Genomic DNA, 14,927 nt, shown 5'->3' on the forward strand with positions numbered 1-14,927 from the left:
GGCTGCCTCCAGCCGGCCCAATAGCGCCAAATAGGCCCACAACCTCCCAGCTGGGCTGCAGCGATGGAAGAAGCTGCACACGACGCAGAACGCTCCAAGAATCGCCAGATGAAGCGTGAAGCTGGCTAGGGAAGCTGGATTTGTGAAGTTTTGTGAAGTTGGAGGAGATCAGAACAGGCCCTAAGACTGACCCTTCATTGGTCCGACAAGCCGCTCATGGTAGAGTCCGACTGTGCTGAGCTCATCTCGCTAATTAGTGCGGGCACGTCGGATCGCTCAAGTAACATGTTCCATACTGTAGAAACTAGATAATACCCCGCGCGTTGCGGCGGGAAATGGTTAGCTATATGTGTGACATTAATACATGTATCAAGGGCACATAATGCAATTAATAATAGGATCGTTGGATGCTCAAATATATTAGATCCTAAAATGTACATAAAGATTTGGTGTTGATTTCAACTTTTTAGTGTAAAAATTGGACAATCTAAATTCAAATTTAAGCACGGGAATGTATTGTTGAGGTTCTTGTTACACAGATATTCGAATTCACCAACAAATCATTAGATCTGGACATTTTTCAGACACCATAGGGGGAGGGAAGTGCCATCTCATTGTAAACATGGCAGATTGTTTGATGTAGGACAATTTGATCTTACAGCATGTTTATATCTATTTAACTATTTTTCGAGTGTACATCATCTTTATATACATGCAATGATGTCTGCCTGTTATATAGTACATGTAACCTGAAATCAATTTTTTTTTAGAAAAGGAGGATGTACCCCCGACCTGAAATAAAAAAAAACCCTAAAAAAACCCTTAAAACCTGAAAAAGAAAAGCAGCAAGACCATGACCATCAAAGTTGACAAAACTGTACTGTATAATCTACATAGGAGTAATGACAGTAGAACTTGTTTTTTCACTGCACTGCATGAAACAAATATACAAATTGATAGTTACATATTTCTAGAAAAAACAAATGAAATTTTCTAGTGCCAACCCATGTAGGTGTTTCGGAAAAATATACATAACTGGAAGCTAGCTGCTCTTTCTCAAATATCAGCTGAAAAATCCTGCAAAAAAATCGACTGAAAACAAAATTATTGGCAACGATGACAGGCCAATAACCCTGGAAGCAGCCCAGAATCTTTCATTCATAGTGTCAGATCATATATGTGGATGTGGCGAACTAATAAATACTTGACACACATATACATACACATACACCCAAAAAGAGGAGAGCATCAGGCACCAGTCTGATGGCTACCCTTCAGCGTGGTCTGTTGCGTGAGATCCAAGCAGCGGATTCACCACCAAAACTTTTTGATGGCCGCCAAGTAGCAACAGAACTTGCAACAACGGCAAGGCTAGATGCCAAAAGCCTATAGTGTGGTTACTGCAAGAGCGCCTGGAACGTGTGGGAACATAATATGAAACATGATGCTGGCAAACAATATTGATTCAGGCAGTAGCGCACTACGCACAGGTGTTGAGAAGACAGAGTCGAGGCAGTCCTTTATAGTGAAGACAACTGCTCGGCTATCAATATCCTAGACCGCTGCAATTCTTTCAGTTTCTTGGGCAATTATGGTGAAGAGACATATAGTGGATGTGCCGTTGAGGGATAACAGAAAAGTTGCGAGGAAGATGCGATGGCATGTGAGGCTAGCCCGCAACAATGTTGGCTTTTGAACGCTAGATCAAATCACCAGGACCGAACACTTGCGTGCGTAAAGCTAGCTGAAGAAACAAGCAAGCTAGTAGCTTAACTGATTCTGTAACTTGCTAGCACTACGTGCACCTGTAGTCTAACCGTAGACGTACGTGCCGGCGGCTTGCACTAGCGGCACCAGGATCGAGACGATATCGACAGAACAACTCGGCGGAACTCTGTGAACACAAACGAATCGATGTATTGCCAAAGGCTCCTGTTGTGCCTTGGTCTTGCGTTGTATTGCTTTTCGTTGTCTTGGTTACAAGGAGCAGCCCTGGGGTGCTTTTTATACACGTCCATAAGGGACTATGGAAATAGATTAGGACTAGGAATCCTAATACTACTAGGACTCATACTTACTCTTTTTCCTAATTTTACGTGTATTGAGGCAACATGGTTAACTTCTACAAACAAAACATCAAAGCAGACGTTCTCATGCAGTCCACTATTAACTGTCCACCCATGGGTCGTAGTGGAGTCGGGCATAACAGGGTGTGATGGCTCCACCCTTGAATTTATCCCGTCGAGAAGACGAACAGCGTGTTTGGTAACCAACAGGGAGAGGGAATGGGAGTTTAGAGATGGGAGTTTGCCAAGGGATTAGACATGGGAAATTGATTTTAAGTCCCATTCCTCCGTTTGGCATGTGAAGGCAATTAGAAATGGGATTTTAAGAGGGAATTACCTGCCCCTGTTTGATTGGTGGGACTAGTAAAATGCCCGTGTGTTGCCACGGACAATAATACATGTACAAATTATAGACGTGTTCGTCTAATTGAATGACAAAGTTTAGTTGAGGATTATCTAACTTGATGTTGAGATGAAGTAGCGTACATCTGTGCTGACTTGAATTTAAGAAGAGCACACACATTTCTTTTCATTTAGCATATAACTATCCACTTCACATGAAATATTCGAAGTAAACTTGCAAAAATAGCATTCTTCATATTTAAATTAAAAGAACAAGAATTGTAATAGCACAGGCATTTTCTTTTATCTCATTCAGATCCATCTGAAACAACATAGACATAAGTAAAGCTTAATTCAATAAAAAAATGTGGTCGTTGTTTTTATAGCGCCTGTGGAAGCTGATCCGCCGGTTGCTAATACGTGAATGCAAGGAGCTCACCTCGGCGGGTGCGACGAACATGGCGAGCGGAGCGCAGAGGCAACGGCGGCCGTACCGCAGCGTCATCGGGAGGACGGCCTTGAGGTGCTTTACACCGGTGAGCCCGTCCCGGCTGCCGTCGTTTCTCCGACGTATACAGGTTCTCTTCCATGACTGATGAACGCTCCCACAAAGGATCGGCCAGAGAGAGAAGGAAGAGATATATGCAGGGCCGTCAATGGGGTAGTGCGAGCAGCCTAGCTTTATTATTTACTTCCCTTCCGCTGAACTCGGGGATTTCTTCCTGCATGTGACGCGCGGCCTTAACTGCCCTGCAATCTCAGCGATTATCTTCCCTACATAAGGCAATCTCCGCGATTATCTTCCCTACAGAAAACGTGATCGCTTCCATCTGATTTGTTTACCGATTGGCTAGCACCATTATCGCATGCAACAATATAGGGAGCAAGAAAATCGCCATGGATATCGCTCCGTTTTATTTTATAGTATACTCTTACTCTGAGTGGAAACATCCCATCCAGCGACAAATTTGGCTAGTCTATGGCGGATAAGAAGGAAACACAAAGCAGTCCATTTATTGAGTCTTCTGATATTCGATTTGCTACCAGGAGAGCAAATGTTGATACTCATGACCGGGCGTGTGTGGCGCAGAAGCACGTTGGCTGGATCATAGCCCTCATTTTATTCTACATAGTCTACGAGCTGATCAGATATTATGGTTTCAGTTAAATGAAATTCGGAGAGGCCGTCCCTCTTTACAAAAATAAATGTAAAGCTGATAGTAAGAACATTATCTTTGTTTGAATGAAGCGCACATTTTTTTTCTACTAAAAAAAGTTAAAGACAGATACACCTTACATTTTTGAATTTTCAAAAAACCTAATGCACATAATAATTTGTAATGTAAAGTATATTTCAAAAATTATAGCCCTAATTTACAAGTCGCATCTAGGCCTCAAATACGATGCACAAATAGTTCATCATCATTTCAGCAAGCTACCTTGGTAAGTATATACATCAACTACATTGAAAGTATTATTATGCATGATTTTACATATCAGAAAAGAGTCAAGAGAAATAAAATACTGAATTAGTGTGGTGTCAAGAAGCTTGCAGGTAGGTGATTTGCTTGGACATGAACCATCTTCCTCTACTCGAGAGAAAACATATCAAAAGACAAGCAGAATTTTCACTTCAGCTCTGGTATTCATGCTAGAAAGAATTTATACTTTGGTTCACTGGTCCGGTTTCTCTCAGTAACACATGATAACAAGATGCAAGTTATTAAACACAAATGACTCCATGACAGAGGTGACCTGCACAAAATAAATCTCAGATAATTTAAAAACTATTTCATTATCTAATTTTATTGAAATAAAAATATTGCCATACATAATAAAATGATAGAGTGGAAATATAACTGCCAAATTTCTCACCTATGATGTAAGGATCTCTTTATAGACGATGTTCTTCGTGTACGTACCAACATGATAATCGCAGCTCTTCTTTTTGCTGCAAGTTGAACTCTTCTTTTTGCTGTCATTTGAGTTTCTTTTCTTATTGCCAGCATTAGGGACGGCAAGAATCTTGACATTCTTTCTAGCGGTGGATCTAGATAGTGCAACGTACAACTGCCCGTGAGAGAACACCGGCTCGGGCAAGTAAATACCGACATTCGGGATAGTTTGCCCCTGTGCCTTGTTAACCGTCATGGCAAAGTTGAGTCTTATTGGAAATTGCTTCCTCTTGAACTGAAAAGGAAACATCTCATCATCAGAGGGGCAAAGGGGAATCCTTGGCAAGAAGATCCTTTTTCTAGCATGTTGGCCAAGGACAATTTCTACATCGATGACATTCCTTTGGAATCCTCGAACCACCAGCCTCGTGCCATTGCAAAGTCCGTTCGCGGGGTCAATGTTCCTGAGCAATATGACAGGGCAGTTAATCTTGAGCTTCAACACATGCGGGGGCAGCCCATTAGGGGTCAATGTGTTAAGGAATTCAGGAGGATAGTAGTTATGAGGATCGTCCACCGCAGAATCAAAACTATGGTACACCATCTCATCTCCTTGGAATCGACTGATCATCTTCAAATTGATCCTATCCACGCAATCATTCCATGTCGACAAGATTGCTCTGGAGGTGATGTAGTCTGGGTCTGACGTGTTAGCATCGAGGCTAGGAAAAGTATTGTCTATTAATGTATCAAGGTCAGTGTCCTTCCCAGTTGACGACACACATGTCTCGTCTGGAAGGCAAACCTCGCCATCTTGATTTGTCTCCTCCTTACCATCACCAATGCACAATAGATATTCTGCAAACCATGGGTCACTATGTGCCCTCATATTGCGTACCAACTTAAGGTGACGCATGGAATCCCAAAGGTAAGACCTACGCAACGATGAATTAATTATCTGAGCCCTAGACCCCTTACGGACAACAGGGAGGACCTGCCTGAAATCTCCACCGAACACAATTGTCTTTCCACCGAACGGCAGGTCTGGTCGGCCCATCACGTCACGCATATTGTTGTCCAACGCCTCCACTGCCTGCCTCTTTGTCATGGAAGCCTCATCCCAAATAATGAGAGAAGCTGACTGTAGGAGCTTTGCAGTACCGCTCTGTTTTGTAAAGCTACAAAACCCACCATCATCAATGCCTAATGGTATCTTGAACCGTGAATGAACTGTTCTCCCTCCTGGCATTATGGAAGCAGCAACACCGGACGTAGCTGTCGCTATAGCAATTTTTTCTGCCCACGTACCCTTGCGAGTAGTGCTCTGTACAAAAAAGTCTTTCCGGTGCCTCCAGGCCCATCCACAAAGAAGACACTACCCTCATCACGATCAATAGCATACATAATTTCATCGTATGCGGCCCTCTGATCTGAATTAAGTGAATCTGATAGATATGTGTCCTCAACATTGAGCTCTATGGTGGATTCCTCGAAGATCTCCCTTGTCACACCGGTGGAAGTGTCATATTCTTCCTGGATATCGGGAAGAGGGAATGACTCTATCTCCTTTCCCATTGATTGTAGCATATTCCTAATATCTATTAGAACCAATTGCTCAACTACAACTTTGGATGGATTGCTACGACGATAGTCTTCTGACATTGCATCCAGGTGCTTCTCCCAGAGTTCGCGCACATCGCTTGGCTCACAAAAAACCAGTATCGTTGCAAAGAGCCTCCGTAGAGATGATGGCATCTCATATAATGTGGATTCAGTGAGGGACTCATCCAGTGTGTTGTCTCCTTCGATCAATCCCCTTCTCTCGGCAGCTTCACGAAAGGTTGGTAGGATCTCACCATTAACTTTCCTTAGGTCCTCATAAGAGGTGGCACCGGTGACATGGTTTAGGAGGACCCGCAAGTAATAGCGTTCCCCCTCGGCAGGATGAGCGGACACAATTCTTCCAATTTGTCCACCTGTATCTCGTACCCTTTTCCTCCAATATTTGTTTTTCTGACTTGTCTGCCAGGTGTACCACTCGGGGAAGTCCCTGTACAAGATAGAACGAGCATCCTCATGTAATCTGTTTGCCTCAAAGTACTCCGTAAGCATTGATTTCTCAACACCTTCACGGTTAACTACTCGTTCAATATTCTGGGTCGCTTGGAATGACACCATGTGCATGTTTGGCAAATGGAGTTGTAGTTGCTTCACGGGTGGCGAGTTCTTACTCAATTCAAATCCATATATCCTCCACAATACTTCTGGAGGAGTCACCCACCTAGCGTCTCTATACTGTTTGATCTCATCTATGTCTCCATTTTTGTCAGCCTCACTTACAGCAATAGATGCTCGATCATGGCCTTTGTATATGTACTTGAACAAGTATTTAACGGCTTTTATGCTGCCGCATGCCTCAACATTGATGTGACAGTTGAAGTAGCGCAAGAGGTGTGGGTTGTATGGGACGACCCACCTATTATCTAGCCATTCCTTTCGAACCATTGCTTTACATCCGTCTTCACGTCGTCTGTAGAGCGGGTAGGAGTCCTTGCCTTGTAAGGTAGTCGCGTTGAAAGGTCGCGGATAGTGATTCTTACAAGAAGGACGACCCTTTGTGCATGGGCATTCAGGATTCAAAGCACCACAAGGTCCATGCATCATATGTTTCACGACCAACTTGTACAGTTCTGGGTACTTCTTCTTGTTGGGAAGCTCGGCTGAGATAAGGCGATCATACTGCTTGGGGCACGTGAGCTTGTATCGGCCCTCCATGATGAGCAGGAAATGCGCATGAGGCAGGCCCCTCTTTTGGAACTCCACCACATACACATAAGCCCTCACCTTGCCCAAGATATCCTTTTTAAGTAGCTTATTTTTGAGTTCCTCCAACTTAGCCCTGAAAACACGAACGACGAGATCTGGACGATCTTGAGGTGTCTGGCCAGGGTAGAGCTCTTGCCTAATCTCATCCCAGTTTGGGTTGCATGTCATTGTGAGGAAGATGTCTGGCTTGCCATACCTCCTAACTAAGGCCATAGCATCCATGTAGCGACGCCTCATGTCTCGTGGACCACCGATAAATGACGTAGCTAGAACTGTGTGTTTTCCAACAGAATCTGCCCTACCCTCACCGGCATGTAAGCTATCCACCAAGCCTTGGTACAGGTCCGCCCTTATTTTATCTTGATGACCCCATATATAGTCCAACCGGGAGTTCTCAATCTTGATGTATGTGTCGACCGCGAACCGCTAGAGAAGACGCTTGCCAAAGAGGATTGGGTTGAATATCCCAGGACGCATCTGGAATTTGTGGCAGTAGTAGTCCCTCACAGATACACATAGCCTGCCTCCAGAAGCTGCATACAAAATTGAAAATCGATGGTGATGTTGATTGAGAGCACACCTCAAATGGACGGTGATGTAACAACTTATTGCAACACTAACCTGCATCATCATCGGCATTATCACTGATTGGGGGATTGGAGGACCTATTGTTAAGGCCACGAGCTAGACGAGCTGCACGAGCTGCCATCACAATTTCATGGGGCACACCTTCCTTCGGGATATCAGTATGCCACCCAAGTTCACCTCTAGGGAAGAAAAGAGGGTACGACAACGCATCATAGCATCCATGGTAGGACTTGATGCCATATATATATCTCTATTCTTCCCTTGTAGGATGACGCTACTGTCAAATTGTCTTCGACGTTCACTACCCTCCACCCACACAGCAGCTACTTCTGAAGTGGTCGGGGTGTTATATCTTCTTTGATCCATCCGTTGGTCAAGGTTAAGTGTTATGTGATAGTCATCAACATCATCAACATGGCCCATACTTCGGAGGTGTTCAGAGTATGGGTTGCCATGAAGTATGTTGACCAATTGTGTGATAACTTCTTTGTCTTTCTGACACTGCTCTTTACGGCAACTGCGATACCTATGTTCTAAATTGGGGTCATCATCATAGAAGTAGAGCTCCAAGTGACTACGATCCAAATCATCTTGTTTGCCGAATGACCGTATGTTGTGGTACATTTGGCCATGGGCACGAAAGGTATAGATAGGGTGCTTTGATATGTTAGTGGTATCACTATCAAGGTGACAATATAGTGAGGTGAATGAGAAGTGGCTGTTGAAAAACCTGATATTGTCACGAAAATGCCTGGAATCAGAGTCTGCACTTGTCCATAGCCTCATGAGCTCGGGTGGCGTATCTGGGTTGGCCAGTTTGATCTTCCCCTTCTGGCAGCAAAAACCCATGGACTCACGCTCGAACTTCTTTGCATAGCAGTGTTTGCAGTCCTCCACCGACTTCAGCTTGTGTGTGTTGGTTGGGAGTTTGCTATAAATCGTATCATAGGGATCTGGAACACATGAAATGGAAGTAGTGTCGTTGTCATCATCAACATCCTCCATTTCAACATCCTCGTCATTGTCCTCCTCTGAAATTGTTCAACGTACTATCAATATGAGTACAAAAAACATGCACATGATATACACGAGATGTCGTGGAACATGATTAAAATACCCATCCCAGCGAACATGTAGCCTTCCTCGTCTTCCGAGTCGTCCTCCAATATGACACCCTCTCCATCACCTATCCCACAATAATTTATGAGGCTCATGTCTCCAATAAATCTGCGTGCATGAATTTCATAAAAAAGCTTACCATCGTCATTGGATTGTGAGTGTGTTGTATGTTCTTGCATCGCAAAGGTATTTGGAGATGTATTCTCTATGAGTACAACATAAAAGATAATCAATATGATTATGAAAGACTTATCTTAGAATGTTCGAACAATTAAGAGAAAACATTACCATTATTGACAAGGACAGATTGTGAAGGAAGTTCAAAACCATTGACACCTTCCACCGTCATTGTTGGATTTTGATCTAACGATGCATTCACATCATTGTTGGGTGCTAGATGTATTTCGCTAGGCTCACAAAATCGCGATGTACTTTCTGTTATTAGAACATAAAAATTTCAGTGAACAATCATAGAGAATCAGTGTTCCGAAGTTAATAACATTACCATTGTTAATGATGACCGATTGTGTTGGATGTTCAAACCCATTTACGCCGTCTAGCGCAATGGATTGGTTTTCATCGGTCGATGTGGGTCTATTCTTCCTACCACTTGCTTGGAAAGCTTGGTTTCGACGATCCATCAAAGCTTGCCTTTCCCCGGGTGTCACATGTTTTCTTCGTGGCTCCATACTGACATCCATATCTGGTGTCTCCACACAAGATATATCCTCAGAAGCGGACTATCTTGGGGATGTAAAATGGGTTCTCCATGGCCAAGGAATCTTGGTTGAGAGTGTTGCGCAAAGACATGCGGCGAGCGCTCTTTGCATGTCTTTTCTCATGAGTCATACTGGCATACCGCTCCCTATCATTAACGCGTTTACTTTCCATTTTCTCTGTTGAAATCAAATGATAAGTATAACACCATAAGAGTACTGATTGTGTGATCTCGGCTATTGGGGAACAATTCTGATTGGTTTTGTGCAATTATTACCTGTCGAAGATTTTGTCTGCTGATAGGCTTGACGCTTACTTTCTAGCAGTGCATCTTTCTTGTTGTTATCCATGTGAGCATACCGTTCCCTATCATTAGCACGTGTACCGTTGACTTTCTCTGTTGAATCACATGAAAGCGGCAATCCCTTCAGAGTGCTAGTTTGTTACATCCAACGAATGTACAATTTTGACATATTTATCATGAATTTACCTGTTGATGATTTTGTTTTTTGATAGGCTTGACGTTGTCTTTCCAACAATGCTTCTTTTTTATTGCTCTCCATGTTCGCATATCGTTCCCTATCTCGTTGCCTCCTTCGCTCTTTGGGATCTATGGCTTGTGGCTAAATATGGGATGATGTGGGACTAACAGTATTGCAAGTGTTGAAGTCCATAATATCTACAGAATAAAGAATCATCACATACATAGAACAATGAGTAATAAATTATTAGCATATATAGTAAGATATATTGGTTGTATTTATACCAGTCTGATGGTTTTCTTCGCTTTGAACCGGCAATTCAATAAATTTCCTCCTGTACATGTCATTTCTGCTTAGCCAGTCATTATCTTCAAGAGGAACCATATTTTCCTTGTTGCAAGAAGTGTCTTCTTGTTCTAACCAAGGCACGCGTCAGGTTTAGTTGCTTAGAAACATGGAATGATATATTTGCAAGTAATAATATGCCTACTATTAAGCACCTTTAACAACCGACATGTGTGGACCTGATCGTGTCTCTTGGGAATTAACCAATAGTCGAGCTTTCTTATCTCGATAGGCTTCACGGCGCTTCTTTAGTAGTTCATTTCTTTTCTCTTCACCCATCTGCGCGTATCGTTCCCTAGCACGTTGCCGCTTGCGCTCTTTCGCATCCATAGGTTCCGCTCCATTACTAATATCGACGACACCTAAACAACACAACAATGACAGTAATATTTCTTGTGAGATTGTACACTTCCACATCATTAGATCATTAAATAGTACTTTTGCTCATAAAGTTCGACATGATAAATATTACTTTGGTTCATAGATCTCGTCATGTCTTTGAAGGGAGTACGATCACTCGATCGTGCCGGAGACTTCATCTGCAAGGAAGACGGTGTCAAAAAAAAATTTTAATTACGTGGCCACCGTGATAAGCTTGTAGAGTGCACGCTTATTCTACATCACACCTCATATAGGACTTATGCACCACCATTTATTATGTCACACTTCATATAAATTTCATGCTAATTATACATGATGAATGACTTTAAAGTTATATTAATATACCTGAACATGATAAATTATAATTTGTTGCCACAAAAAGTGATTTTACATGGTGATACATATTTCCCTTCCGTAACACTAATAGCACATGGTAATACAAACATATTGTTCACATCTTGCTGTTTACATGTCATCAGACTATTTATTGAGGATCGTTTACATGTCACCATGTATTGTAAACATGCGAAAATATAATTAATTTCGGCCCAGTTGCACAAGAGAGAACACGAAGCTTATTATCACATTTGGCCTGCCCGCGAGATCTAATTTGTTCAACGGCCTATTACAACAAGGGCCACCATCCATTCTGAACTGGCCCAACTTGGGCTTGCCATCACAGATGTGCCACGATGCGCACCGCCCGATCCTCTGGACGACACAGATCAACCCCCGGATCACAAAATCAGCTCCGGTCGAAACCCTACGCAAAATATCCCCCAATTATCGCCGACATTCACGGAAAGGACGGAGATAGCGGCTGTGACGACGCCGAAATCCATGCCGCTGCGGCGGGCAAATTGGGACGCTCGTCGGCGATGTCGCGTCCGGCGTCGCTCTACCTGGCTCTGCTCGTTGAGGATGTGCGGGCCGCCGTCCTTGAAGGCAGACGTTCTGGCCATGGTGATGGGGGCTGCGTGTGCCGTCGCCCGTGATGGCAGGCGCGGTGGTCGGGAAACGGTGGCTGCGCGTGATACGGTGACGGCGTCTGCGCGTAAGACGGAGGCTGAGCGGCCTCTGTGTGCTGGAGTTAGCTCCCGCGGCGTGGAGAGGAGCTGCAGCCCGCACATCGCAAAGGGATGGAGGCCTCCTTCTCCCATCCAGTTGCTGATTTCATGTGGGGTATGTGTCCTTCTACAACCTCACGTGTTAGTTTGAATCATACTATTGTATTCTGCTCGAAGCCCAAATTATAAATAGGATGCATTTTGCATAGAGTGGATGCTCACAAACATGGGGTTAATTATACACGGGAAACATGAATAAATCACAGGACTTACCGAAGCAATTTAGATAGGAGTCTGTGTGCGTTTATCTTAGCGTCGTGGCACCCAGGAAAGATCAGCTAGAAAGGAAGAACAGGGGAACAATTTTTTGAAACCAATGGCACGAAGTGTGCGTGAGGTTTGTATGCTTATAACATTGTGCGTGGAATCAGGCTTATATGCAACGCACGGGATAGGAAGGTGATCCCGTATAATTAATTAAAGTTAATGCGCAGATTCTTGTCTGTCATTTATATGGTACGTAGGGGATAGGAAGGAATTAATGGGGAAAGTAGAAAAATGGAAAGAACATAGATATAGCAGTTGATCCCGGACAGATTTTCAGCTGAATTTATTTTTTTCGTCGTGTTGGCGGCAGCTAAAAAGACATACTTTGGCTGATCTGACTATTTTCATTTTCATTGGCGCCAGGTAAACCATGGTGATAGTCAAAGAAGGAAGAATATTGATCACGGTTTCAATGAAAGAAGGAAGGAGATGAATGAATTGATTGCCATGCATGAATTGATTGCGTTTGAATTGATTGTCTCTTGTTACCTTATGTGAATTGATTGCGTTTGGAATGATTGCCTCTGGTTACCTTATGTGATTGATTGCTGTCTTGTTTGTCCGGCCGGAGGGAGAAAACCGGGACGGGGGAAAGAAAATCGGGACAGGGTGAGGGTGTCGTACGAGAGGTTGGACGAAGCGGGGAAAGTAAGAGGGGAAACGAAACACTATGTTTCTTTTAGATAGTAGAGAAGAGATTAGACAGGGGAATCCCTTCCTCACGTACATGCTCAGCTAACCAAAGGTCCCTCACCGACGTGCACACGTTTTTCTTTTTTGCTAATTCCCAATCCCCAGTTCAATTACCAGGGGTCCCCCAGGGAAGAGATCTGAGGGAGTTGGCCCTCTTGATTCCCCTTCCCTCTCCTTTCTTAATTCCCATGTCCCTGAGTCAATCAAAGGATTTTAAGTCTCACCTACCTTAAATTCCCATTCCCAATCAACAACTCCCCCAAACCAAACAAGCTGGAAGTGGAACTCTGCATCTATTTCGGTGGGTAAGAGGAAGTGGAACTGCTGCATGAAGATGAAGAAAGTGATGAAAAATTAATGGGTGGGGGAGTTATATTTGAGGAGATGGCAAGGCCGTAGCGCTCCAGCCGGAGCTTCGTTTCTTTCCTGATAAAGAAAACTGAAAACAGATGATGATGTGGATGACAAAGGGCATTATGCATGTTTAAATTTGCATATAGGAAAGGTAGTACGCTGATGTAGACAGTGTGCATGGTGAAAAAATGAGAGATCCAAAAGATTAGTCGGACTCAGAACAAAGCTGCAGATGCCATGGCAGCTATAGGACATAGACAACAACGCACAGCATGTTGGTTGCAAATATCCCTGAGGAGATTAGCATTATCATCATGAATGATTGTAAAACGGTTATCAATTAATTAATGAAATGCTTTTCCCCCCGTAAAAAAAGATAAAGGTTGAGTCGTGGGCCGTCAGTGGGCTGAATGTACTGGGCTACTCGCTAGGTTTAAGCCTGGTTTGTGGAACGCCGCGCAGCAGCAACCCAGAAGGCCCAGGCCAGCAAGACCGAGCCCATCCCCAAGCGCGCACGTCAGCACTGACGCCAGCCCTTGACCCCACACGTCATTGAAGCATACCCCCTCTCCCGCTGACGCCCGGACCGGCGTGTCATCCCCGACCCCCGAGCCGGTGTCCACCTCCATGGCGGAGTCCGGCCCGAGCACCGCCGCCCCGTGTAGCCCCGCGCCGCCTCTCGATCCCCGCGCCTCTCCCCGAGTTCGCAGCCCTAGAAACCCCTCGAATCCGATCTCCAATTCCTCGCGGTGCCGCTGCCGCCACCGCCACAGCTCCGACCGATCCCAGCCGACGCCAGAGACCACCACGGCCTTCTCCGAGGAGAGCAACGGAACCGCGTAGTCAAGCCGAGCCTCTCGAATTCGAGCTCGAGTACTCGCCGGCGCCGCTACAGCTCCGACAGAGCCCAGCCGACGCCAGGGAACACCACCGACGTTTCCCAGGAGAGAAACAGAACGGCCGACTCAACGAAAATCTCTTAGACGCCTTCCCGAGCTGCAAGGATCACCGGAGCCAGGTCAACGACAAGCCCCAAAGCCGCCGCCGCCGCCTGAACGCCTCTGATTCAAATCATTCAATAGGTATGCAATCTGGACCATTTGATCCAACTTAAATCCTCCTTCTTGGTCAACCGGCGACGCTTCTTCAAGTAGAGCAGCTTCAGGTGGGGCAAGGAAGATGTATGTTGGAAATCCAGCTCAAATTGGGACTGACATGCTCCCCACATTGCAAAACAGACGGTGTTTTTCTGTCAGGGTGATACTGTAGAATAAGTTTCTTGTCACAAAATGGATGACATTTTGTTTTATCAAGCCAGTCTTTCAAACTTTTCCCTTTATTAATGTTAATCATACTATTTACTATGATTCATAGTAGAGCAGACGAGAGGAACATTAAGTTTTTAATCTAGTTGATTCAGGAAAGATAGGTGATTCTTAATTCTGTGTGATCTCTTAATTTGTGTGCCACTTGTAGTTGTGTGCTAGTCTGGTGTTTGATGGTCCTTCAATAGTGATCGTCATATATACATGAGGCAGTTTTATTTTACTTATTTTCAAAAGCTCATTACAGTTGTTGTCTAATGGTCTTTTTTACTGAGAAAAAAATGATTGCTGCTATCTATAGCTTGTGCATTTCAGATTGCTCGATAACTCTCTAGAAAATCAGAGCACTCATGATTTGGACATATATGCATGCATGTTAGACCCCCAACGGTTAATGTTC

General features: G+C 44.2%; 1 protein-coding gene across 1 annotated transcript; it reads left to right on the forward strand.

Annotated features, from left to right (window-relative positions):
• The first annotated feature begins 11,507 nt into the window (after positions 1-11,507).
• Positions 11,508-12,683, forward strand: LOC125536493. The gene is made up of 2 exons (XM_048699723.1): positions 11,508-11,943; positions 12,519-12,683. Exons 1-2 carry the CDS (start codon positions 11,602-11,604, stop codon positions 12,651-12,653), a joined length of 477 nt encoding a protein of 158 aa, XP_048555680.1. The 5' UTR covers positions 11,508-11,601; the 3' UTR covers positions 12,654-12,683.
• The last annotated feature ends 2,244 nt before the right edge of the window (positions 12,684-14,927 follow it).

The sequence above is a fragment of the Triticum urartu genome, chromosome 1 (genome assembly GCF_003073215.2).
Source record: "Triticum urartu cultivar G1812 chromosome 1, Tu2.1, whole genome shotgun sequence".
Classification (NCBI taxonomy): domain Eukaryota; kingdom Viridiplantae; phylum Streptophyta; class Magnoliopsida; order Poales; family Poaceae; genus Triticum; species Triticum urartu.